The sequence below is a fragment of the Cicer arietinum genome, chromosome 5 (assembly GCF_000331145.2).
Source record: "Cicer arietinum cultivar CDC Frontier isolate Library 1 chromosome 5, Cicar.CDCFrontier_v2.0, whole genome shotgun sequence".
NCBI lineage: Eukaryota > Viridiplantae > Streptophyta > Magnoliopsida > Fabales > Fabaceae > Cicer > Cicer arietinum.
This window is the reverse complement of record NC_021164.2, coordinates 62789389-62815372: the sequence shown is the minus strand read 5'-3', so window position 1 is coordinate 62815372 and position 25984 is coordinate 62789389. Positions and strand designations below refer to the sequence as shown.

The 25984-nt window shown below is 30.5% G+C and overlaps 4 protein-coding genes across 4 annotated transcripts in view; 2 read left to right on the top strand and 2 right to left on the bottom strand.

Annotated features, from left to right (window-relative positions):
* Nucleotides 1-871, bottom strand: part of LOC101509524 (two-component response regulator ARR5) — a 2749-nt gene extending 1878 nt beyond the window's left edge. The window contains exons 1-3 of the mRNA XM_073369223.1: nt 489-871; nt 312-388; nt 124-201 (exon numbers count right to left, since the gene is read on the bottom strand). Of these exons, the coding sequence (XP_073225324.1) occupies nt 124-201; nt 312-388; nt 489-627 (294 nt within the window). The 5' untranslated portion in view covers nt 628-871. The remainder of the gene's footprint in view (nt 1-123; nt 202-311; nt 389-488) is intronic.
* A 3293-nt stretch (nt 872-4164) lies between these two features.
* LOC101509193 (uncharacterized) lies at nt 4165-9777 on the bottom strand. Its single transcript, XM_004501908.4, has 6 exons — nt 9431-9777; nt 9220-9250; nt 9072-9085; nt 8918-8968; nt 7551-7615; nt 4165-4677 (listed from the first exon to the last, which is right to left on the bottom strand). Exons 1-6 carry the CDS (start codon nt 9659-9661, stop codon nt 4398-4400), a joined length of 672 nt encoding a protein of 223 aa, XP_004501965.1. The 5' UTR covers nt 9662-9777; the 3' UTR covers nt 4165-4397.
* Nucleotides 9778-19694: 9917 nt separating this feature from the next.
* Nucleotides 19695-21422, top strand: LOC101508877 (uncharacterized). The gene is made up of 3 exons (XM_004501907.4): nt 19695-19903; nt 19985-20073; nt 21006-21422. Exons 1-3 carry the CDS (start codon nt 19877-19879, stop codon nt 21157-21159), a joined length of 270 nt encoding a protein of 89 aa, XP_004501964.1. The 5' UTR covers nt 19695-19876; the 3' UTR covers nt 21160-21422.
* A 2555-nt stretch (nt 21423-23977) lies between these two features.
* LOC101508244 (pentatricopeptide repeat-containing protein At1g74900, mitochondrial) lies at nt 23978-25754 on the top strand. The gene has a single exon (XM_004501905.4). It carries the CDS (start codon nt 24112-24114, stop codon nt 25606-25608), a length of 1497 nt encoding a protein of 498 aa, XP_004501962.1. The 5' UTR covers nt 23978-24111; the 3' UTR covers nt 25609-25754.
* Nucleotides 25755-25984: the final 230 nt, after the last annotated feature.

Below are 25984 nucleotides of genomic sequence, written 5' to 3'. Positions count from 1 at the left end.
CTGAAATCAACAGAAATAAGTAAAGATCAATAACAACAGAAAGTGGAAAAACATAGTAAAATTTCATCCACTACAAATTCTACAAACTATTTAGACAAACAAGAAGATTTCACACACACACACCTTTATCTTTTTGAGTAGTTCATATCCTGTCATCCCAGGCATGGAATAATCTGTCATAATCATATTAACCTTCACACCCTGTCACCATATAGATCAAAATAACATAAGCACCATAAGTTACAACTAAAAACCTACACACAAAAAGAGGGGTTTCTAATTTCTAAAGCAAAATTTAAAATTTTGCTTACATCAAAACCAATGGAACTTGTATCCCCATCTAACCCAAGATACTGTAAAGCTCTAGTTCCACTCTCAACAACCGTCACTGCAAAAAAAAAAAAAAAAAAGTTCCAATAATCATCAAAATCCAATCCAAGTGCAAACAAAAACACAAAAGGGGAATTAAAGTTGGCATCTTTTATTACCTTTGCAAGAAGTGAATTTGAGCAATCTTTCAATGACTTTACGATCCACGTGACTATCATCGACGGCAAGCACGTGCAATTCACCTGCACGACTGACTTCCGGTAAAGTCTGCCTGAGAACATCGCCGGCAGTAGCCATGACAATAAAGGCGGTAAAAAAAATGATGAAGTAATGTTGGAAAGAAAGATGGTAAGATGTGAATATGAGAATTTGATTTGGGTTTAGAGAAAATGGGAAAGTGATGATATATAAAAGAGGAAAGAGAGAAAGAGAAAGAGAGAGGGAGATTCGGAGGATCGAAATCAATGAGAGTCCGATTTTGTTTGTATTTTTATGCAAAATCAAGGACAGAGGATTATCCCACCTGCAATTGTCGCTTCTGATATAATATTAATATTAATAATAACGTTAACAGTGTTGATGGTGAAAAAACGTATCTGATTTTGGGGTCCACTTTTGTGCTGTGCTTCTGAACTAAACTAACAAAGCCAATTTTGACTTTCACACAGTTTTCTTATTTTTATTTTTATTTATATTAATTGCTTGCACCTTTTCATTTTCGTTTAGTACTTGTTCAAAACAAAACCATGGCTTTTGGATAAGCCGCTGGCTGTTATGGAAAGTTGTTTCTTGCTTCGGAACACGATTTGCCTTTTCGAGAGTATTATTATTCTATAATTTGGATTCGATTTTCGGTCGTCAATGGAAGGCTGTAATTTTGAATTGGAAGGGTGTAATGGAAGTGTGTATAAATTTCATTTTAAAAATATTGTCAACCTCTATATAAGAGTAATTTTGATTTGTGTAAGATAACAAAGACAAACTTTCATTCAAAATAAAATCCATCTATGGTCAAAAATATTATCTCTATTATTAAACGTACAATTTTTTTTCATCATATTAAATTTACAATTAAATATGGTATAAAATCTTTAGTTTGAGTTTGAACCCAAAAGTGTTCAAATGATATGATTCTTATTTCTTCCATTTAATAAGAGATTTTTAGATTAAATTTAGGCATGTGTATTAAAATAATTTAGGAAGAGTTTTGGTCATATCCAACTTGATAAATTAATTTTTGTAGTTGTGTTAGAAGATTTAAATTGGATTTCAAATGATTTTTATCATAGTAATTTAAAGATTTGAAAAGATTTTATAGATGTATAAAGATGTATAAAAAGTAGATTAATAATTTATTTTAATTTTAAGAGTTATAATCATTATATGTATTTTTTTTTTATTGAATGATATGTAATATCTTAAAAATTAATTATATTAGTCACCATCATTTTTTTTATTAAAATTTTCAAGTATGCATTTAGAAGATTACCAATTCATTTTTATTTTGAGTCTTTATCATGATATGATATGTATTATATATACACAAATTAGAATATCAAAGAAGTAAGAAGAGAAATAAAGAAAGAAGATAAATATGTAAATTCATTAAAGAACTAACAAGTAATAATTAAAAAGTGGATAATCAATAGAGGTTAGAAATGGAGAGAGAATAGGAGAAGGATATGAGAAAATATGCAGAGAGATGGAGAAAAAAATAAAAAGTAAGAATCAGTAAAAATCTCATATTGGGGGAAAAAAATTTCCTACTAAAAGGTAACAAAATTCATTTTAAAAAACATTCTATTAAAATTTTTTAATACCACAAGTTTTTACAAATTAAAAAAAATTTATTGAATACTTTAAATTTTTACACTTTATTTAAAAAACTCAAACAATCATAATTGAATATTTAAAATCTTTTAAAATTCTAATTCAATACATCTACTTAATTTTAATGGAAATTTCAGTAAATACGTCATCTTTTAATTTATCTAGATGATAATTATAGAGAGATGTTGTTCTCTAGATTTTTTTTCTTTCAATGACCTTTATTTGAATTTTTTGTTTTTATCAAAATACTCTATTTTCAAATTATACGTCAAAATATCTTCTTTTTTTTTAGTTAGAAGTCGTGTTTGCAAATGAATTTTCTTAAAGAAACTTTTTAATATTAAAAATTATTTTTATTTTAAATTAATAATTAAATTATCCAAAAAAATTACTTTAAAGAAGTCATATTTGCAAACTCAAATTTTATTAAGAAAATTGTATTTGCAAAGACGATTTGTAAGAAAAAAGATATTTTAGTTTAAAATTTTAAAAAATAAGCAGTTTAATAATTTTTTTTAAATAAAGGTATTGAAAAAAAAAAACATGTTCTCTAAATCCCTTCATTAGGTTTCCCTTTTTATTTTCCTTTATATAATATATATTGGAAAGACCACGCTTTTAATTTTGATTGGCCATTTTGAAAACCGAAAAGCAAGGAGGTCAGTGATGAACGGCAGGGTGGTGTAGACCAATTAAAGGCTGGCGAGTGGCGATCATCTCATCAGCGTCACCACACCACCTGAACAGCGTTTAATACTAGCAAGCAGTACAATAGGACTATAGGAGCACAGTGACAATACAGGAAAAAAATATTTAGAAATTGGTATACACCGTACACTAAAAAGGTTTTGAAAATGTCTCCATAAACATTAAACAGAGAGAGGATTTGTATCTAGATTTGGATAGTACAAACAGAATCCATTTCATTTAACTTCTTTTAGACACAAAGACTACAGAGCCAGGTGACGGTGCTTGGTGGGTCCTCCCTCTCTGCTGTCACACGATTTACCTTTCTTCTATGACGCTCCGCCACATGATCCGCGATCCATTTAGTTTTCTGAGCTCCATTATTAATATTAACACGGTCAGATACAGATCTTAATTTTTACTATTTTTTTTATTCCAAATCTTTATTCTTTTTGTATAATAATCCAAAACTTTTATCTGCATAAATATAGTCAAACAAAATTATTCTTCGGTCTTCGTCACATTAAATATCGTGGATATGAATATATATATATATATATATATATATATATATATATATATATATATATATGGTAATATGCTTATATTGTAGGAAAATGTGTTCGTGGTCGAATCAGGTAGTATTAATAATTCCTCAACAGGTAGTATATTTCGATTAATGGAGACCATAACCATTTAATTTGGTGTAATCCACTGGAATTTCCATTATAGCCTGTTAAACCAACTTTGATTTCCACTAATAAAACTTATAAAATTTAGTCAAAAAAACAAAACTCATAAGAAATCATTTAGCAGTCTGACTGACTCATTTAATTTGGCCACATAATGACATTTAAGTCCTTTAATCATTGGTAGTTGGTTATTAGAACGAGCCCACAATTCTTGAAATATAAACTTTCAACAATAAAATATTTAAACGTGTATTATAATGTGAACATTAGAAAATAAAAGAACATCATAAGCTAAAAATCATCTATTATAAATAATATATAGAACTAGAGGTGGATACAGCATTTCCTTTCACTCTTCTTCATTACAAGATAGAATTTCATGACGACCTCATATTCAAAGTTAAAAAATAAATCTAAGTTCTTTACCAAGATTAACACAATATTATTCAATAGTAAAGAGTAAAATAGAATTATTATCAAATAACAGCAATGAATTTGTAACTGTGTCCCGGATTGTACAAAGGAAGCAAAGAAAAGGAAAAACCTATCAGAAAAAAGAATCTATAATGCATGCTACAAAATAAATATGCATACTACCTTTTTCACTATATTTGCTGCAAAAACATTCAACAACAATGCATGCCTTTATTATCCACCACTGCAATTTTTATTGCATAATTAGCAACAGAATACATGCAAAATATAATGCATCCATAAACTTGATAAATCATGAAGTAATCATGTTGCCTCGCCTCTAAGTCTCGGAAGCGACAAAAACTATTCAACAGGTTTCTCAAGTTTTCTCCTCAAGGAGTTCTTATTGTAAGGCAGTGTCAGCACAACCTATGCTCTATCCAATCACACAAATACAAAATTTAAGAAAACATCCTTAATTGCGATTATCAGGAACAATCTGAGAGAAATGAAAACAAATTCCCTGGTCATCTCATGGTGAACATAATCAGCCAAAATCTCTTGGATCCCTGCATTTATGTGCCAGAATACAAAGAAATTCGCCAGGAGCAATGAATAGGCGTTTGGGTATATTAAAAGAAGAGGAACTGCTGCAGTAACTTTTAGGAGCTGCTCTCTCTTTGTCGTTAGGCCTTGATTCCTCAATCCACTGTTTCGTTCCTTCCTATAAATGCCAAGTGCCAACCAATGGTTAAACATAAATGGGGAACTAATTAAAATACATCTATCTACTAAAGGCCAAACTTGATCAAAAAGGGAAACTCTCGGAATTCACAAGTGTCTCAATGTTTCTTTTATTATCAAATAAATTTTCAATAATTAAGATTTGGCAAATGCTTACAAGTTACTACCAAAGGAAATTTTATTTTGAATTTGCAATGAAAGTTGTGCATTCAATCTCTTAAAAATTTAAATTTTGATGTTTTCAAAATAAAGTTTCCTTTTGTGGTTCCTTAAAAGAGCATTTTTGTTAACAAGACCCGATTGGTCTTAAAGATTTAAGACCAACCTAATGCTCCCTTTTAGTTTTAGCCTTGCACAAACAAAGCCAAATATTAGGATATGCACAAAAAGTAAAGCATCTATAAATACATATATCTCCATACATCAAAGCTAATTGCCTATGGATAAAGAAAAATCAGCAATTGAAGGACTGAAACAGGCTTGTTATCAAGAAAAATGGTTAGAAAAAACAGGCTATATGCTAAAATTCAGGCTGAAGACGTGTGATTGCCTAGGCTCTGAAATGAGAAGGTAACACAACTTCTATTGGCAGCACTGCATAATATTAACCATGCTAGTACATAAAGTCAGAGAATATGCTCCACCAGCAACATGACCACAAGAATCTAGTGAAATAGTGGTCACGGTCATCAATTCCTTGCCAATCCCCAGCGTACATTTCAATTTTAAAATATAGTATATAGCCAGGAATAAGCAATTCAATGAAGCTGTATATCCTATGCTGTAAAAAATCTCTGCATTGTAAGTTTTTAATTGATCCGGAATACAATTTAACCTAGAAAAGCCATACACATGTCTCCATTATCACTTAAGAGAAGATATATCACAATATCTAGCCAGGATGAGTATAATAATTAAAATTTCAGCTTCAAGCCTATGTAAATATGAAATGAAAGGACTCGGCAATGTCAGGTAAAGCTTCATAGATTCGGTTGCCAAGTGAACTCAAAGATAGATATGTGCATCAGCATATCCAAATTTGCTATATATCTATTCCAAAAAAGTCTGATCCCATGGACAAAGCTGAAAATTATTACAATTCTCAAAGAGATCAATCAAAAACACTTTCTGCTTGCGGCCATGTCTAGAGTTTTCTCTACACTCAAAGATGGGAGTGCAATTAAATAATCTTGTTAACAGTGCACAAGCAATTCAAGTTTAAACTCTATCACAGACTCATAGAGGACAAGAAATTAGAGAAGATTTTACTTTTGCAGCATTGTGATGAACGGGTTTATCTATTGACTTCTTTTATGAAGATGGTGGAGATCTGCTTTTGGATGATTTAAAGGTTAGGGGGCAATCAACAGATTGATCCACGTGATAAAAACCATCCTGAACTTTTGATCAGCAAAAAAGTTCATGAAGAGTTTCACGACTACGAGGGAAACTTAGTAGAAAGTAGAAATAAAGAAGCTTCTTTTAAACAAGTGTTGAGGCTAGCATTACCTTTATAGGCGGACAATACTCATAGAGAAAATCTAGTCTTCTAGGAGGTCATTTTATTAATGCAAATTCTGAAAGGGGATCCTGCATTGCTTACATGTTGAACAGCTGAAACCCTTTTGGATAAAGTGAAAGGAATCAAAATGACAATGTTATTTCTATCACACCTTTAGGCAATGCAAGTTATTTGCTGAGCCACACACACTTCTTGATTCAATGGGGATAAAGTTGGTTAATCTGTTAGGCTATGATGCACGGACATGATATGAGGATCAAATACAATGCGTCTCCAATACGCGATACAACGTTCATCGAAAAAAACATGACACGATACGTTTAAGACACTTATATAAGAAATTTAATAAATATATTAGGGTAGAGTTGGAATTAGAACTAGAAGTAGGTGCTGCTGACGTATTGCTTCTATAAAATGTTTCAGTTTCAGCACACAGTGCAGTAATGCTTCTGCTTTAGCCTTCAGCACAGCCGTGAAATGTATGGATGAAAAATGAACTGGTGAAGGGTTCAATTTAACAAGGCTATATAAAAATTAATAGGTGAAATGTTTTGAAGAGTGAGTAACCATGTGAATCAATTAAGGAGAGAAGATATGCAATTAAGGAGAAAGAGATGAATGGGTAAGGAGTGGTGAGACTGAACAGTGGCCAAGTATCCATGGCATGTTGACACTGTGTTGCCGACATATTGAAGACGTATCAGAATTTTTTATTGTCTAAAAAAAGGCTTTGGATACTCCGTCAACACGTATCGACAACGTATTGATATGACACGCTCACAATATTCGTGTATCAGTGTTTATAGCTGTTGGATAAGAAAGTGAAGGTGGTAAAGGAACTTCAAGGATTAACAACAATAGTAAATAATGGCGGGCATAAAGGAGAGGGAGTATTAAGTGGTTTTCATTTTAGTGTTAGTCTATCTCTTTCATTGGAGGCGTTTCGTCGTGGATGGAGGAGTTCCTTAGGGGAATTTTGGCGCAGTTGTGCTGGTTCCATTTTGCGTTTTCTCCTGGGGTTGTTTCGTATTGAGGTTTCCAATGAGTTTTTACATCTTTATTATTGTAGAGCCTTTAGGTTTCTTTTGGAGAATATACTTTGTTCTCTTGTATTTTCCCCTTGCTATCAAATAATATTTCTATATTTATAATATAATATAAATGAAGAAATGAATGCAGGTACAATCAAACTTTCAAAATTATAGTTAACATGGCCGCTAAAGAATGTCAACAGAATCAGTACAATAATCAAACTCATCAATGAGATAGTGATGCAGCAAAAAAGCACAACCAACTTTACCATCAAATGCTAGTCATTTACACCAACTAACCTTTTGATGTCATCGTCTGTAGTAGTAGCAACGGTGGCATAGCTAGCTACAGTGTGAGGTGGGACCTGCGAGTCATTGTTTCACACAAATAAATAAAACTTGAGCATTTATCAGTACCAGCACCAAATATAAAGCATTACGTTCAGCTCCCAAAACTTTGTAAGTCATTAAAATAGATAACTACTAAATCAAAGCAGACAATTAGACCCATTGAGCTGCTCAACGAATCTGCTTTTATGAGAAACTATTTTCTATTTGTGTTATCTCAATGCAAACCAAGTAGGGCGAAAAGCTTCATAATACATCCTTGTAAAATTTGTTGAGACGGTAAATGTACAAATATATCGATAAAAACACATCCTGGTTACATGTATGTATGTGTGTGTGTAACTTGTTAGTAATTTATGATTATACAAGTAAACAGATAATAATCTTTATGTACAACATCAAGTTCTTAATTGTTTCTATGCATTAGCTTTTAGCTACACCATCGTTCAAATAAATGAAAAAAGAAAACGAAAGATCTACAAATGCTTATGAATAGTTTCCCCCACAAAAGCAAGAGGAGTAGATGGACTGATGAAGTACAATATCAAGGCACAGCATATTGTGGATAGCGGAGACAAGGAGTTGGCTCTAAGCGTTGTGTTGTATATTAAAGAGGGTCCCAAAAATTCCCACAAATATGATTCCCCTACACATACTGGCTAAAAAGCCACTCATTCACTTAAAACATAATGTCACATGAGATGAAAGCCTTTAGAAAAAACCATTCCTCTGAATGACAGAACTAATGCGTTAATAATTAGTGTGTGATTGGTTTCACGATGGAAACCATCAAAGTTGATTATGTTTCTGTCAAATGTAATTTTAGCAAAAACTAAAGATGTTTGATTGGTGTACAGTAAAATCATTTTGCCTTCAAACCTTTGTTTGAATATGAATCATAAAAAGTAGCTTTTGTGTTGGATTGAAAAATTTACCATGTTGTACATCAAACTTGCTTTCAAAGTAAAAACATCCTAACATGAATCACTTCCCTTCAAACTCAATATTTACCAAATTAATTGTATGGAATCAATTTAATTCAAAATCATGTTTGACAAAGCTCATCCAAATACACAAATAATATGCACCCTACTAATTCTCTTTTCCTTGTTAAAGGCAGTTGAATATGTACACATGCACCTACAACAGAACATTTCGAATTGAAGTACTAATCGGACATAAAGTCCCATCACTATAATAAATAGATGAAGAAACATAAGGTGCAATGGTAATAATACTCAACAAGTAGACTGTTAACCACTAGTATTCAACCAGATATATAAGTATAGGCAAAAAAAAGAGAGAATCTTCGAGCAAACCTTGATAGCAGCTTTTCCAGTTCCTTCATGAGATTGATACAGTTTAAGAACCTAATACATTTTAGATAAAAAAAATAAAAATAAAAACACAGTTAGATTAAGAAAACAAGCTTCAATTGAAACAAGCTCCAATTTATGAGAACTTATAAATCACCTCATAGGCGCGCCCTGAAAGCAATCATATAAGTTCAATCCACATCCACCACAACAGAAATCCAGAATGAATCTGTCAGTAACTAAAAATATAGCAAATCGATTCATTGCATTGCAGCAAAACGGAATAATTAAAAAGGCAAAACTACCTCGATTTTCAATCAGATTTCCAACTCTAACCTGCAACACAAGTACGAAACGCCTCAATCAAATTACGACAGAAGCATGCAATCACAGTGTAACAATAATAAAACTATAAAATTACTAAGTAACACGAGCGAAAGATCGGCATCGTAAAAATCAAATGTCAAAGCAATGGAAACGGAAAAAATCGGAATCAGAGAAATGATTAACACTTACATCAGATCCAGAAAAAGTCAATCCACGGGTTTGAGAAGCGGACCATGGAGCGGTGAGGAGGTTGTTAAGAGTGGAGGTAGTACCGTTGGCGGGGGCGGAGATCGGAGATGACGGTGGGGGAGAGGAGGAAGAGGTAGTTGATGCGTGAGCAAGGAGGTTTGGTGAGATTCTCCAGAGAGGCTTCGGAGAATTGGAGAGCTTCTTGCCCAGTCTCAGTGATACGGATTGCATTTTTTTATTCTTTTTCTCTGAGGAGTTAATCCAAGCACGTTTTACTCAAACAAACCTCTTCCGCAATGAAGATGAAGAATGACCAGAAGCTGGCTAATTTTTTCGATGGACAAAAATTTATGCGAAACTAGTGACCTAGGACACGTGTTAGCTGATGTTAATTAATAAACTATTGGTTAATTAACTAGCGTGGTTTTGTAAAAAATAAATAAATAAATTTATGAAGATTTTTTTATTTATATATCATCTTTTTAAAAAAAATTAACCATAATACCCCACATTATAAAATAGATATCAAAATGTTTTATATTATATTTTTCTATTAAATCTATTTTATTTTATTGATATTACTTTGCTTTTTTAAATATTTTTATTATTTTATTTATTAAATTAATAATTATTGTTTTATTAAATTTATAAAAAAAAATAAAATATAATTCACGGTTGTATTCTTGGGATGCAATCTCATATTGATGAAAAACATTATTTTTTACCGTATTTTGGAGATGCGACCTCCTAAAGTAAAAGTAAGACATTTTTATATATATTTTTTAATGTGGATTATAATGGTTAGATTTTTTGAAGAAAAAAAATATATAAATAAAAAAATCAATTTTATGCGGGAAAAATTATGTATACCTCTCCTCCGTCTTTGATTATAATTAAATTTGTATCTATTTAAGTCATAATTAAATTGATAAATGTCGATGTTGATAAAATTAATTTTTTTTAATTTGATAACTCACAATTGTATTAGTTAATTATAATAATATTTACTATATTTTATAAGATCAAAAATAATAATAATAATAATAATAATAAATTCATATTGAGAAAGAAAAAATATGTCTTTATATATAAACTTACCTACAAATTATTAGTCATATTTATTATTCTTTTTTCAAATTTACGTCTATTACTTCAAATTTATATTAAAATATGAAAGACTAGCATTAAATACATCTATTTATATTGAGCAATTTAATAAAAACAACACATAAATATACACATTAATTAGAAGCATGTGCAAGTATGTAGTTCTCCCAAATATCTTGTGCAAGTATGTAGTTCTCCCAAATATCTCATTCTTTTTTTTTATTTTTATAATCTCGTTCTGTTTGTAGAGGCTTCTATAGAGCGGGTTCATTGTATTTTGTATTGTTTTGGATCTTTTTTATACATCTTCTAGCCAAAAGATTAACAACAACAAAACTCCTATTTATTTCTCTAAGAATGTAGACCATAAACTCAAAGATAATATCTTACAACGCACATGTTTTAAACAAGTCACATCAGTGGGTACTTATTTGGGAGCGTCCATTGTTCTTGATGGAAATATGTGAGAATTTTTTTATTATATCATTGACAAACTTCAAACCAAATTGAGCGGTTAAAAATAGCATTGTCTGAGCTTTGTTGGTAGACTTAAACTCTCTAAATCTATCCTCAATGTCATCCTAACTATCACATGCAATACACAAAGTCTTCCTAAGATCTTATGTGATGAGATATAAAAGATTCAAAAAGGTTTTTTGTCGGAGGACACTAGGAACAATCGTAAACTCCATTTTTGAATTGGGATGTACGTTGTCTCTCTAAAAAAGATAGGAGTTGGAGATTAAGAATCCCCACCATATGAAAGAGGCTTTCTTCATGAAAATGTTATGGAGCCTTATTAACAATCCTAATTATCTCTAATTTAACGTCTTACTCAATAAGTATGGTAGAAATAATGATCTCAAAGTCAACATTACTTTGAAGTCTTATGATTCACCCTTATGGAAAGCTTTAATGAGTATTTGAGATGATTTAAAGCATAATATCGTGTAATAGTTGGGTAATGGCAACTTGGTGAACTTTTGGTTGGATAAGTGGACGCTTGATGGTATCCTCCTCGTCAACTCTACTAGCAAAGTTCCCATTGATACTATTCTTAGTTTGCGTGATCCGATGACCTCGACATGTGATTGAAATAATTTTCTTACTGAAAACCTTCCAGCGAACTTTGCAAATCAAATTTTTGCCCTTCTTGCACCAACTGATATGTCGACGGTCTTGATGCAATAAGATTAAGTGGTACTAACATGAGATATTTCACTATTCAGAGAGTTTACGAGGTTAAACGTCATCACTTGCAACCTATAGAAGTGGACTTGAGGGCCTTGTGGTCACAAAAAGGTCTTTACATAATTCATGCTTTCATTTGGATGGTGGCTTACAAGTGTATTCTCATCAACTATTGAATGAGTAAATGGGGCATTGGTATCTCACTACTTTGTGATAGTTATGGAACGGAGAACGAGTCTGGCATTCATGTATTTAGAGTTTTTCCTAGTGCGACCCAAGTATAGCTTAGGTTAATGCATTCCAATCAAGTTTCTAATTTATATTATTTATCTTGCAATAATTGGATCTTCAAGAATATCACCAAATCGTTTCATGGAGTGCATAACAATGATTGGACATCAACTTTCACGGTGGCGTGCTAGAAATTGTGGAATTGGAGAAACAATGCAATCTTCGAGGAACGTTTTCAGTTTTAACACCTCGATTTTTAACAACGCGAATGTATTTTTTCTTCTTCTTAAAAACAAATTCATAAAAGAAAGAAATAAGGAAATAAATACTTTTGGATAAAATATTTAAGTCGTAACACAACGACAAAAGTCAACAATATTCACAAACAACGAAAACAGTTTTTGAAACAAAAATCCAAATTATTTAAATAGCAAAATACATTGGGGCTATGAGACCTATCAGACATAGCTCATACCCCTAGGGTATTCTCGGTAGACGTCTGCATAAAGCACTGCCCCAAGAATCTCTACTTTCCCCACGTCACATCAAAAAGTGGAACATGGACCCATCAAAAGAAAAGTCATCAGACAATTTAATCATAGATACAATCTTCCAAAATGAAATAAATACAACCACAAAAGAAAGGCATCTAGTCCCTATACAACCACCTAATATGATCATGCTAAAACACTATAAAATTCGGGTGATCTCCACGTGTCCCGCAAGATCCTCTTGACACATCTTCAGTCAGGTATCTCTAACTACATGTCCGTCTCCAAAGTACTAACCGGTAGGACGATCCTGGTTCTTATCTAAGGGCAAAGCCCAGATTTCCACAATAATTGTAAATGGTCACCGACTGAAATTAACAAATATCACATAGCATTTAAATTTCAAATGCACAAAATAGCTTTTCAACTTAGCATACTCCTTGAAAGGGTTTTCATATGTCAAACATGCATAAACAATGTTGAAAAATGAAGTTTTGACAAACTGTACTGTCATAGTCGAATACAACTGAGAAAATGCATATTTTTAATTCTAAAATGGCTCTGAATCAATCAACACTTCAAATATTAATATTATCAATTATGAACACATAATTAACACAAAATTAATCTCCACAAATTCACACCTCAATCACACATCGAATATTCATAACATCAATTATGAACACATAATTACATCAAAACTTAATCAACCCAACTTCACACCTCAAAGCAATTACGGCAAATCACAACAACAACCGAATATGTATATACAATCATCATAGTATAACAAACATGACTCGCGTGCCAAGCACTCTAATGCACTGCGTATATGCCAAAATGCACGATTCCGGAATTCCAAACCAAAACCCTCCTCGAATGGTGTAAATCATAATTGTACAGCCTCTCACAGACCAGTACTAATTACCAAGGTGCAATCTCTCACAGATCAACACGATTTACTAGCGTGCAGTCGCTTACAGACCAGGACGACATACAAGAGTGCAGTCGCTCATAGACCATCATGATTTTCTAGAGTGCAATCGTTCACAGATCAGCACATTATAGAGTGCAATCTCTCACAGATCATCACTAATTACCAAGGTGCAATCTCTCACATATCAGCACAATTTACTAGCGTGCAGTCGCTCACAGACCAACACGACATACAAGAGTGCAATCGCTCACAGATCATCATATTCTATAGTGTAATCTCTCACAAATCAGCACTAATTACCACAGTGCAATCTCTCACAGTTCAGTACGATTTACTAGCGTGCAGTCGCTCACAAACCATCACGACATACAAGAGTGCAGCCGCTCACAGACCAGCACGATTTTCTAGAGTGCAATCGCTCACAGATCAACACGACGCGACAATCCCCGCAAGGATAAGATGAACCAATAATTCACATGACATCATCCTGTGGCCCATCACGGTCACCACTATCACCATGACCCCGTCGCAGTCACCATGTACTATGAAATGCATTGACATACTCTGACTCTTTTCACCACAATCAATAAGTAAATGTAGCTATTAAAATATTTCTCATTTTTAATACTCATTTAACACTAATGATTTTTTAGATACAACACAGAGCATACTTAAACATATTTATTGACACCAATTTCTATTTCCACAAACACACATAAATCACATCTTCAAATTCAATCCACACATAAATTGAATCAAATTCATTTTCCACCAATCCACGCATAAATTTTTTCTTAAAAATTCATAACATTAATTATGAACACATCAATTTCACCAACATGAGTCACCACAATTTTCAAACATTAATCACTCATATTCAATCTCCAAAATTTTCAACCATAAATCACCACAACAACATTAATATATCAGAGTTCTCCTCATCGCTAACTCGGTGCCAGCAGTCTCGATTCCTTTTCGAGACTCAATGAGCTAACTACATAAACATGAATATTTATAACAATTTGTTCACAATAAAACTAATCTAAACACAACAAAATTCTCAAAATTAAATCTTTCTCACACACCAAACTTTAAAAACCAAATAATCTATATTATTTAGTTAAAACTACATAAAACAAATATTGTTCAAATATCACATACACACACTCGACTATTAAAGCACCGGATTTTTTTAGTTAATAAAATACTCTAAACTTTTTTCTTTTTTAAAACTCAATTCAAGAGTAATTAAAATAATAACATTTAAACTCTAACCATTTTTAATTTCAATCTATCTCTTTGCTCAAACTCTTTAACTTAGTTAAAATTTGAACTTTTTCACAACTCAAATTTTTTTATAAACTTTCAATTTCAGTTCAAACTCATTTATTTGAAAATAACTCATTACATAACTCAAACACATTAAATTTAATTACCGCCAATTCACACCAATAACAATCAATTCAATTCCACAACACAAATATATCACCTCAATTAAATTTCAACAATTCAAACATAACTCACTCAATTTCAAAACTCCACATTTTTACCCATAAACCACCGAATTTCATCAATTCATTTTCCACAAAATCCGCAAATAAATCACATATAAAAAATTCATAATAATAATTATGAACATATAAATCACATCAAATATGGACCACCACAAACCACACCTCAAATTTAAATTCCACTAAATCACACATAATCGCATTAAATTCATTTTCTACAAATTCACACATCAAATACATCAAATTTCTTTTCCACAAAATCACAAATAATGTCCTAAATGCAAACTAAAAGTTTGGAAGGAGCTCTTATTTTCGTTGTAGATTTAACAAGCGATTACGGCACCGCGATTAATTCTGGTAAAATTTAAGTTTGTGACATCGCTTCAAAAACTAGCTCACTAGCACCGCAGCGTGACAACGATCAAGTTTCTTTTATGTCACTTTTCGAATAGAAGCTTAAATCTAATAGATAAATGAAGATTTGTATTTTATGGTTTTGATATTTTTTTTTTTTTTTTTGAAAACAGAAGAAAGATGGAGAAGAAGATCGTGAGGCCTTGTGAAAATATATATATAGTATAATTAAAACTAAACTAACAAATATCTAACAACTCTTACGCACATCTCTTCTCCAATTACTTTTTCAAAAAAATATCTACTATCGTCGCAACTCAATTAACAGATAAATTATTTTTTAGCAATAAGTGACATTTAAAAAAAAATATTTTCAGTATTAAATTCTTCGTAACATAATTAAATTATTCTTTGACAAATAATTTTAATCGGGTCTCAAAATATACATATTAAAATATGTATAAATATTATACATATTATTAACTCTAATAAAATATATTTTTGATATTTAATCCCGACATATGAGATTGACAAGTGTTTTCTTAACCCGGAAAAGGCTAGATAATTTGACACTATTGTAATTTGTAATGTTCTCCATGCATAAATATGAGACATGCATCTAGGAATGGATATAGCGAGAAGACAATTAATCACTTATCTCCATGTTGAAAATGACTATAAAATGTTGATTAATATGATGACTGAAAAAATTAATCTTAACAACAACCCTCATACCTTAGCGAGGCGTATCAAATAGATGTTGATGTTAAATTGACACGTCTGTTTGACTCACATTTGGCGTGAATGAAATAAAAACTCTCATTAATTAGCAAACTCTAGTTACTCTTTTGATTTTTTTATTTTATTTTTATATTATTTATATCCTGTTGTAGAGTTTCAATGTTTACTTTTTGCCGACATGTATATAGCTTATATGTTTATGAATGTCCATCTAACTGTGTAGTTTTTTTATAGTTTTGTGGCCTCTTTTATAAAATAAAAAATAAAAAAATACACATTAATTACATAGAATTATATATAAAAAAATGGAGACAAATGGGGTATTATTAATTGATTCCTTATATATAACAACGTTGAAAGAATATTTGGTCCTAGGTATAACAAATGTACTCAAAATTAAAATAAATAAAAAAGTTTTAAAAAATATAATAAATATTATTATAATTAATTCATACAACTGCAAAGTCATAAATTTGAATTCGAGACATGATGCAAATCTCACGGTATTGGCAAATTTACATATTATTTATTTTTTAAATATTTTTTATACTTTTTTTTCTTTATGTTTGAATAAGATTAAAAGACTCTGACTATGTTTGGTAATGTAAAAAAAAAAAAAACAAGTGTATAACTTATAATTTATAAGCTATAAACTCTAATGGTAAGAATCATTAATAAGCTTATAGTTTATATCGATTTTTTATAAACTAATTCAATTAGCTTATGAGTTTATATCTTATCATTTTTTCTTATAATTTTATTCTTATTGTTTAACTAAAGTAATTTTTTATCCTTTATAATTAAACTAAATGTTTTTGAAATTTAAAATAATTTATTTATAAAAAAAAATTAAATTAGTTTTTTTAATAAAAAGTAATAAATGATTATTTGAAGTAACTAATTTAAAACAATTTATTTATTATAATTTAAAATATTTAAATTAGCTAATTAAAAAATAATTTAGTTTTTTAATAATTAATATTTTAAATTATATAATTTACTTATTTTGATTTAAAATAAATAAAATAGATAAATAAAAAATATATTAAATTGATAAACTTTAATTTAATAAATACAATTAACTTTAGCATTTAAATGGAATTTACTTTCTGTAAAAAAAACAGTTAAATTTTATATTATTGGGTGTGAATTTTCTCATGACTTTTAAAATAAAATAAAATAAACACATTAAATGAGTGTTCTTTTTTTTTTTTTGACAAATTAAATGAGTTTTTTTGGCTTTTATAATTTTTTTTTCTTTTTATATATAAAACAAGATGTAGTAATATAAATTATATCACAATTATATTAACAAAGAAAAATATATAAAATAAATATATAAACAAATTACATATTGTTTTAGTTATTTTGACAAAATGTATTTGCTTCATTTTTATGTATGATGATATAAAAAAAATCGTATATCAATAAGTAGCAATGGTAGAACTTTAGGTGGACTAGACTAGGACCCGCCTCAGCTTGCCCTAAGTCACCAAATTTAATATATATATATATATATATATATATATAAATTATTCAATGATATTTAAGAAAATAGTTGGATTTATTTTATTTTTAAAAATACCGTTCTAAAATAATTGATTTATTTGTATAAAAGTTTTCTCGAAATAAATATTATTATTTTTTTTAATTTTCAATGTACTTTTTTTGAACTGTATTATTTAATTAATACTATTTATTTAATACAATATTTTCTACTATGCATTTATGATATTAAGAATGTATCAATATCTAACGAGCATAATTTTGTAAAATAAATATTCTTTCTCTCTCTCTCTTTCTTCTGTACACTTTTTAATATATGTAAAATGATCAAAAGATTCAATTATTATAGGATGAAGAGAGTAATTAAAAAAGTCATATTATTATCAAAGTTTTTCTTTGTGGAAACTTGTCCATTAGAATAAAATGAGTTATTGAAAAATATATTGTACATTAATTAATTAGTATTTTAGGAAATATTGTATAATTAATCACATTTTATTTATAAAATTAAAACCACAAAATATGATTTTTTGTTGTTGCTTACATTCGAGACTGAAAAATATATATAATGCCATGTAATATACTCTATCCGGGATAAAATATAAACAAAAATGGTAATTGAAAATTTGATGCATCTAATTTAAATTTTTAATCAAATGAATCAAATTTTTAATTACTATTTTTATTTATATTTTATTTCAGAGTATGTGAGGAGTTTACACTTTTGCTGCACTAACAAACTAATATTTTGAAAAAAGAGAATCATATCTCGAATTTTATACTTAATATAGACATTTTTGCAATTCATTTATATTTTCTGAAAAAATATATAGATTAAAATCTCCAAAAGTATAATAAAAAATTTGAATTGCATTTTCAACGTAAAAAATATACTAATTATTAAACCAATTTTGCTTTCTTTACATCTTATATATAAATATTTTTTTATATTCATGCATTGTTTATTTTATTTTTGTCCTTCTGTATTTTTTTTGACCTCTTCTGGTAAAAACAAGTTATATCTCGTATCAGTTTGTACAATAGTTTATAGTAATTAATTTATTATAATTTTTTTACACTTTCATATAAAATATACATTTTTATAAATGTTCAATAAATCTTAGGTATTTCTTACTTTAAATGAGCACCATTATATCACTTTAGATTTTATTTTTTTTTAAAAAATTGTTAATAAATAAAAAAGGCAAATAAAAATATTTTATATATAAAAGTTAATTTTTGAAATTTGTAAAATATCAAATACATAATTTTATTTTTTCTTTTATTCTCATTATCAAATGTGTTTGAGTCGTTGTTGGCAGTAATATTTTATGGATTTTACTTTTGGCTCAAAACTTTATTTTTTCTAGAAAATCAATATACAATTAATTATATTTTTTTTTGTATTCTTAAAAACAAAAAAATATGTATTAAATGAATCTTATTTTTACTTAATAAATAAAATGGTTAAAAAAAACTAAATCAACTTATATTTGTTATTTCTTAGTACAAGTATGTACGAAAGATTAATATATTTTTTTGACAAAATACTTCATGTTGGATTTTAACTTAATTTTAGGTTACAATTCAATCATTTATTTTTTTCTCTCTCTCAATTTGATTATTTATTTAATTTTAAGTAGCAATTTAATCATTTATATTTTAAAATATCAACAATTTTATCATTTTTTTAATAAAAATATAAAAAATCTATTATATTCAAACAAAACTCATAAAATTAGTAATTATCTTCAACAAAATCTATATTTTTATCAAATAAACAACTCACATTTTAAAGATTTAGGTTAGATATTTGATTTAGAGAATGATAACAAAAAGAAGATGATATTGTCTTGGTGATTTGATGATTAAATCTTAAAGTGTGAATTTTTTATTTGATAAATTTGATGTTGATAGAGATGAATATATGAGTTTATTTAAAGATTCAATGCATATATGCATTTTTTTGTAATTGATAATGAATTTTGTATGTTTGATTTGAATATCATGCTGAATTTTTTAAATTGTTATAAAAAAAAATTATTAATATTTTATAACATACAAATGAATTTTTCAGTAAAAATTAAATAAATAATCATAAGGAAAAAAGAATGATAAAAGAATTGATTGTATCTGAAATGAAAAGAATTAATTTTAGTAAGTAGGTGATAGAAGTAGTTTAGAATACATCGGGCTGAGTGACGCGGTATCACTATCCTTACGGCCAAGCAAGTTGTAATCAACCAATAGGATAGTAGCGCCTATGTGGATTTAAGAATCTCTTGCCAACTTCTCCATTCTCTTTCTCTCACTTCATATTCCCGTTGCAACCCCTTTTTCCTTTTCAATATCTTCTTCTGCTATCCCTAATCCATAATCCATGGCAAGTCGCTGGGTCAGACCCGAGGTGAGACTTTCTCGATCCTTCCTTATTCGACCATTTTAATCTCATTTCCGAGCTAGGGTTTCACTTTTGTTTTTGTTTCAGGTGTACCCTCTCTTTGCTGCGGTTGGAGTTGCTGTTGGGATCTGTGGCTTTCAACTTGTTCGCAACATCTGCATCAACCCTGAAGTTAGGTATTTATCTCTCTCTACAAATTGACTTGGTTTTTAATTTTTGATTTTTCTCTTGTTTCAAGTTTGACTTGTAAGAGATCGGCAATTAATACTTACTTATTGCTTTCTATTAATTACTCTTTCACCCTCTCTAATTAACCCATTTATTTTTCTTAATTACTACTCCCCTTTCTATTTTTGGTATGCCTATTTCGGAAGATAATCGACGTCTCCTATTTTTGATATTTATTTTATTAAATTTAATGGGGCTTCTGTTTGAATTTTGATCTACCTATTTAATATCTATGAACATAGACACAAAATTTCAACTTTACAATATCATGTGAAATTTCATAATGAGAGATTCCACTCTCATATTTAATCTCAAGGCAGAATGATAAAGAAAAAGGGTAAACAAGGTAGGAATTGTGAAATGGTTTTTCTCCCGTAAAAAAAAAATTTACCTTAAGGAGATCTTTAATCATTATTGGTAATAATCTGATAATTGAAGCTGATTTTTCAAATTTATTATACGAGCTATCAAATCTTACACCAAAGGTACTGATTTGTCTGCGTGATCACTGTTAGAAGCTGTTGGCTCTGCTAATTGATATAAATCCGTTCTTGCCTGATTGAGTTAGAATGCAGCCCCAATACTTCTTCTGATCAAAGGAGTGTTCTGGTGTTTGACACCAACACAGACATTTAATTAAATCATTTTCTTAAATTAATATCGATATCAACGTGTCAGTGTTGTGCCCGTGCTTCATAGGTTTGAAGAACTTAGGAAGATATTCCTATTCACAAGACTATCCAAATTGACAGAACTGCTACCTATTAAAAACTCTTATTTTAGTGTTACACATGGATGTAGCTATTGTTGTTTAATTTAGTTAGTGTCTTGTCATTGAATCATTATAATGGATGTTTGTTTGTTCTTTTGATGGGTTTAGGGTGAACAAGCAGACCCGGGCTGCAGGAGTATTGGAGAACTTCTCCGAGGGAGAGAAGTATACAGAACATTTATTGAGGAAGTTTTCACGCAACAGATCCCCAGAGATTATGCCCACCATCAACAGCTTCTTCACTGACCCAAGTCGCAATTAAGTTTCTTTGGATTGATTTCAGATGTGATATATACTGTGTTAAAGGCACTGTTTGATTGTTCGTGCATTTGAAAAACAAAACGTGGTTGATCTCTCTGCCTGAGCAGCATGTATGCTGTGGTTGAGAATAACAATACCCTGTTTGTTGCGTTAATTGTTGTTACTGTTTTATTAAGTTGTGATGCTGTCTAGCTTGCTGCAGATGCTTATTGAAACTGGTGTTAGAAATTAAATGCTATTGCTAATCTCAGTTCAAGCTTGTTACCAAGTTATTACAATTTAAATCCCGTAAGTATTCTTCAACAGTTTTAATTTATAAAGGATACAAGACATGCAGGCTAAAGTTCAAGATAATTGTTTGTTCAATGTGCTAATAGTTGGAAACAGAAATAGATTATTGCTCGGTATGATTCATCTAATCTAAATATAAATAATTATTAAGCAGCTTACGTGTTAATACTACCATTCCATATGGTAAATAAATGTCTAAAATGTTAATGATAATCTCTCTCTCCGTCTCATTTTAAATATCTCATTTGAGTTATGTTTAGTTCTTAATAAAATAGTTAGCTGTGTTGATTTCAATTAAAAATTTAGTTTCATTGAGTCAAATACTTATTTATTATAGTTAATATAAAAATTTAATGGGTTGAGATATAATAAATAAGAATATATTAGTGAAAAAAATTAAGTAATGAATGTTGTATTAATATTATAAAATGATAAATAATTTGACACAGAAAAATGTCAAATAAAATAAGGATGAAGTAATATTCAAAATGAATATAACCTTATATACTTTATATCGGTCTAAATTGATAATAGATTGAGAACAAATTATTGCCTTCATCTACTCTACCTTAAACTCTATTAGTAAATTCCATTAGAAAAAAAATCTATTGGTAAAAGATAGTGCATTTGTGAGTGCAATTGATTTTCGTATTGGTTTTGGGAAGTCCAACATTGAAGCAATCTACTTATTATGGTAGGTGATGAAGCAACATTGAACGGATAAAAAAGATTTGCACTTAATTGTCACTTTGGAAAGCTCTAGAGAATAGAGAGATCTTGTACTTAGCATAGGTTTGCACTTAGCATAGAGGGATTTTGTTCTTAACATATAGAGCAATATCATATAGATAAAAAAGATTTGGAATTAGCATTGAAATTTTGTGTGGAAAACCTTATAGAAAAAAAATGGTTAAGATCGCCTATTTGAGATGTCAAAGATACGTGTTAGGGGATTTTAAATAGTGTGAGGGCGTAGAATGGTGTTATAGAAGATTTTTCTATAAAAATATAACTGCACCAAAGGTCAACTTTAACTCTTATATTTTTACATCAATTTTGTGTGTACTTACAAACATATCCAAGAGCCAACATCGAGGCATGCTTTTTGTAGATGAGATATAGTCCAACATGGAGAGTCAAAGAAGAAACTAAATGAGATGTTAGAGACTTGGAAACAAGTCTTAGAAGCGTATGTATGACTTCTTCCTGAGTAGAAGTAAAAAAAAGTATATGGAAACAAAGTTTAGTGATCTCTAACTTGGAGACGAAAGTTGGAGTGCATATTACACCACAAGTCACATGGTTTAAGTATTTTGGGTCCATAATACAAAATGACTGAGAAAATGAAGTACATGTAAACTATATTATACTTCATGGTGAGTGGTTGAAATGATTGAGTGATTCATGTGTTTTATGTGATAAAAAAGTAACACTCAAATTGAAGGAGAAGTTTTATCACACAAATGTAAGACCGACAATGTTGTATGGGACGGGTTGTTGGATGATAAAAAAACCATAACGAGGATATAATAAATGTAGTAGAGATGTGAATGTTGCATTGAATGTATCAAAAGACTAAACGAGATATGATTATAAATGACATTAGAAAGTTGGGGTAACACATATAATATAAAGTATGGTAGAAACTCAACTTAGGTGGTTAAGCATTTGGAGAGGAGATTTGTAGATTATGTAGTAAAAAGTGTAGTTCAAATACAGAGTAGTCAAATCGTTAGAAGTATAGGAAAACGTTATAAGAGAAACTATTAAGAAAGATCTATAGATTAATGAATTTGAAAGATATATACTATATAATAGAACATTTGTTCAATCCATGTAGTTGTGCCACTTAGTGGAATTCGATTTGATTGTTGTTGTTTCACTTTTATTAAAAAGTAAGAGTTGCTTTATGTCGCTATACTATTTAATATTTTTTTAAACCAAATCATTTATGTCCATACAACTTATAGTATGTGTGTTTTTAGATTTGTAAGGGAAAAACGATTTTAGACGAAATTATGTTTAGGTGTCCTCGTATCAAAATTATTTCTACTTTTAGATTGAATTTTAACTTAAAGTTGAGATTTGATGTTTTTATTATGGAACATTTTTTGTCCCAAATTTAATTTTTTTCCTACTTATATATATATATATATATATATATCCAAATGTAGATGAATTTACATTAAACTTTTATTCAAAATTAATTTATTCACACTCAAACACTAAAAAAAACATATTTCATTTGGCTGGATTCACCGAGTAAGATTGGTCCCCGCTTGTGAACAATCTTGTAAGTTTGAAGCTCATTAGTCAAAGAAAATTGTAGGTCAATTTCAGTTAAACAAGAGAATTATAGAATTGAAAAAAATCAATCTAAAACACACATCACTCATTGGTGATTGTTCATCCTAGCTTCAAAATTTATTCAAATATATAAAAAAATACTATAGGAATGCAACATTCGAAATTTTTTCAACTGGGGATAGGGGATGAGCAACTCGCTCAACCTTTTACCTCGGTAGTGGCTGAAACACACACCTCCCAAGAGCCCAATTATACCATAACCTAGTCAAAGACTTAAAGACCCCTAAAATAGGTCCATGAGTGTGACAAGAACAATACAAAAAAAAAGAGACCGAAAAATGTGAAAATCATCAAGATGTTGAGACAATTATCACTGATTAAACAAGCTCAACCAACCTGGAACACTTACCTTCTCTACCAACTAAAACCCCCATTTTATCTTCCAAGAAACACCCTCACCACCGTAATCCAATCTCCATCATCCTCCGAAGACGCCACCATAGCAAAACTCGTCCTCGAATCAGATCCAACTTCCCTCTCCGAAACCCTAACAAACCTCAATTTCCAATGGACCCCACATCTAGTCAACAACGTTCTCAAGCGCCTTTGGAACCACGGACCCAAAGCCCTCCAATTCTTCAAACACCTCGAACGCCACCCAACTTACATTCACTCCACTTCCGCCTTCGAACACGCAATCGACATCTCGGCCCGATTGCGTGACTACAACACCGCATGGGCCTTAGTGGACCGTATGCGGACCCTCCGTCTCGGCCCAACTCCACGAACCTTCGCAATCCTCTCTGAAAGATACGCAACCGGCGGAAAAGCCCACCGGGCCGTGAAAGTGTTTCTGTCTATGCATGAACACGGTTGTAACCAGGATTTGAATTCATTCAACACGATCCTCGATGTTCTTTGTAAAACAAAACGCGTTGAGATGGCGCATAATTTGTTCAAAACATTCAAAGGTAGGTTCAAATGTGATAGTGTTAGTTATAATATAATGGCGAATGGTTGGTGTTTGATGAAGCGAACGCCGATGGCGTTGCAGGTTATGAAGGAGATGGTGGAGAGGGGAATTACGCCGACGATGGTTACTTATAATACATTGCTTAAAGGGTATTTTAGGTCTCATCAATTGAATGAAGCTTGGGATTTTTTTTTGGAGATGAAGAAGAGGAAGTGTGAAATTGATGTTGTTACTTATACTACAATGGTTCATGGGTTTGGTGTTGCTGGTGAGGTTAAGAGATCGAAGAGGGTTTTCGATGCGATGGTTAAAGAGGGTTTGATTCCTTCAGTTGCTACTTATAATGCTTTGATTCAGGTTTTGTGTAAGAAGGATAATGTGCAGAATGCTTTGTTGGTTTTTGAGGAGATGGTGGGGAAAGGTTATGTTCCTAATTTGACTACTTACAATGTTGTTATAAGAGGTTTGTGTCATTCGGGTGAAATGGAGAAAGCTTTGGAGTTTATGGAGAGAATGGAGGAACATGGATGTAGGCCAAGTGTTCAGACATACAATGTTGTGATTCGTTATTTTTGTGATGATGGGGAGCTTGAAAAGGGTTTTGGGTTGTTTGAAAAGATGGGGAATGGGACTTGTTTGCCTAATTTGGATACCTATAATATTTTGATTAGTGCTATGTTTGTGAGGAAGAAATCAGAGGACTTGGTGGTGGCTGGGAAATTGTTGATCGAGATGGTTGGTAGAGGGTTCTTACCGCGTAAGTTTACTTTTAATCGGGTGTTAAATGGACTTGTTCTTACCGGGAATCGAGATTTTGCTAATGAGATATTAAGAATGCAAAGCAGGTGTGGCCGCATTCTTCGCCATGTGAAATTATGATAACATTTGGGTGTGGTTCCTGAGAACACCCATTTCTGTTTCTGTTGTCTTCCCCTGCATTCTGCAGATTATGAACTGGTTTTAGGCTCGGTAATGACTTCACAAGTTTGAGAACAAAAACGAGTCTTTGATGGGGAAAATGAACCTGTGGGTGATGCAAGTTCCACAGGGGGAACAAAGAATACTACTGGCTTGAAGTAAATTATTTTCTTCCAGACTGGTGTCTCATTTTTGGCACAACAATTTGTTTGGCATTTGGTCATGCAGTTTAATAACTGAGGGTTGAGAACTCCCTAATTCACTGCTGTTCAATGAGAAAGTGCACATGGTAAACTTTTAGCAAGTGTATGTCAACAAAGGAACATGGTTGGAGAGC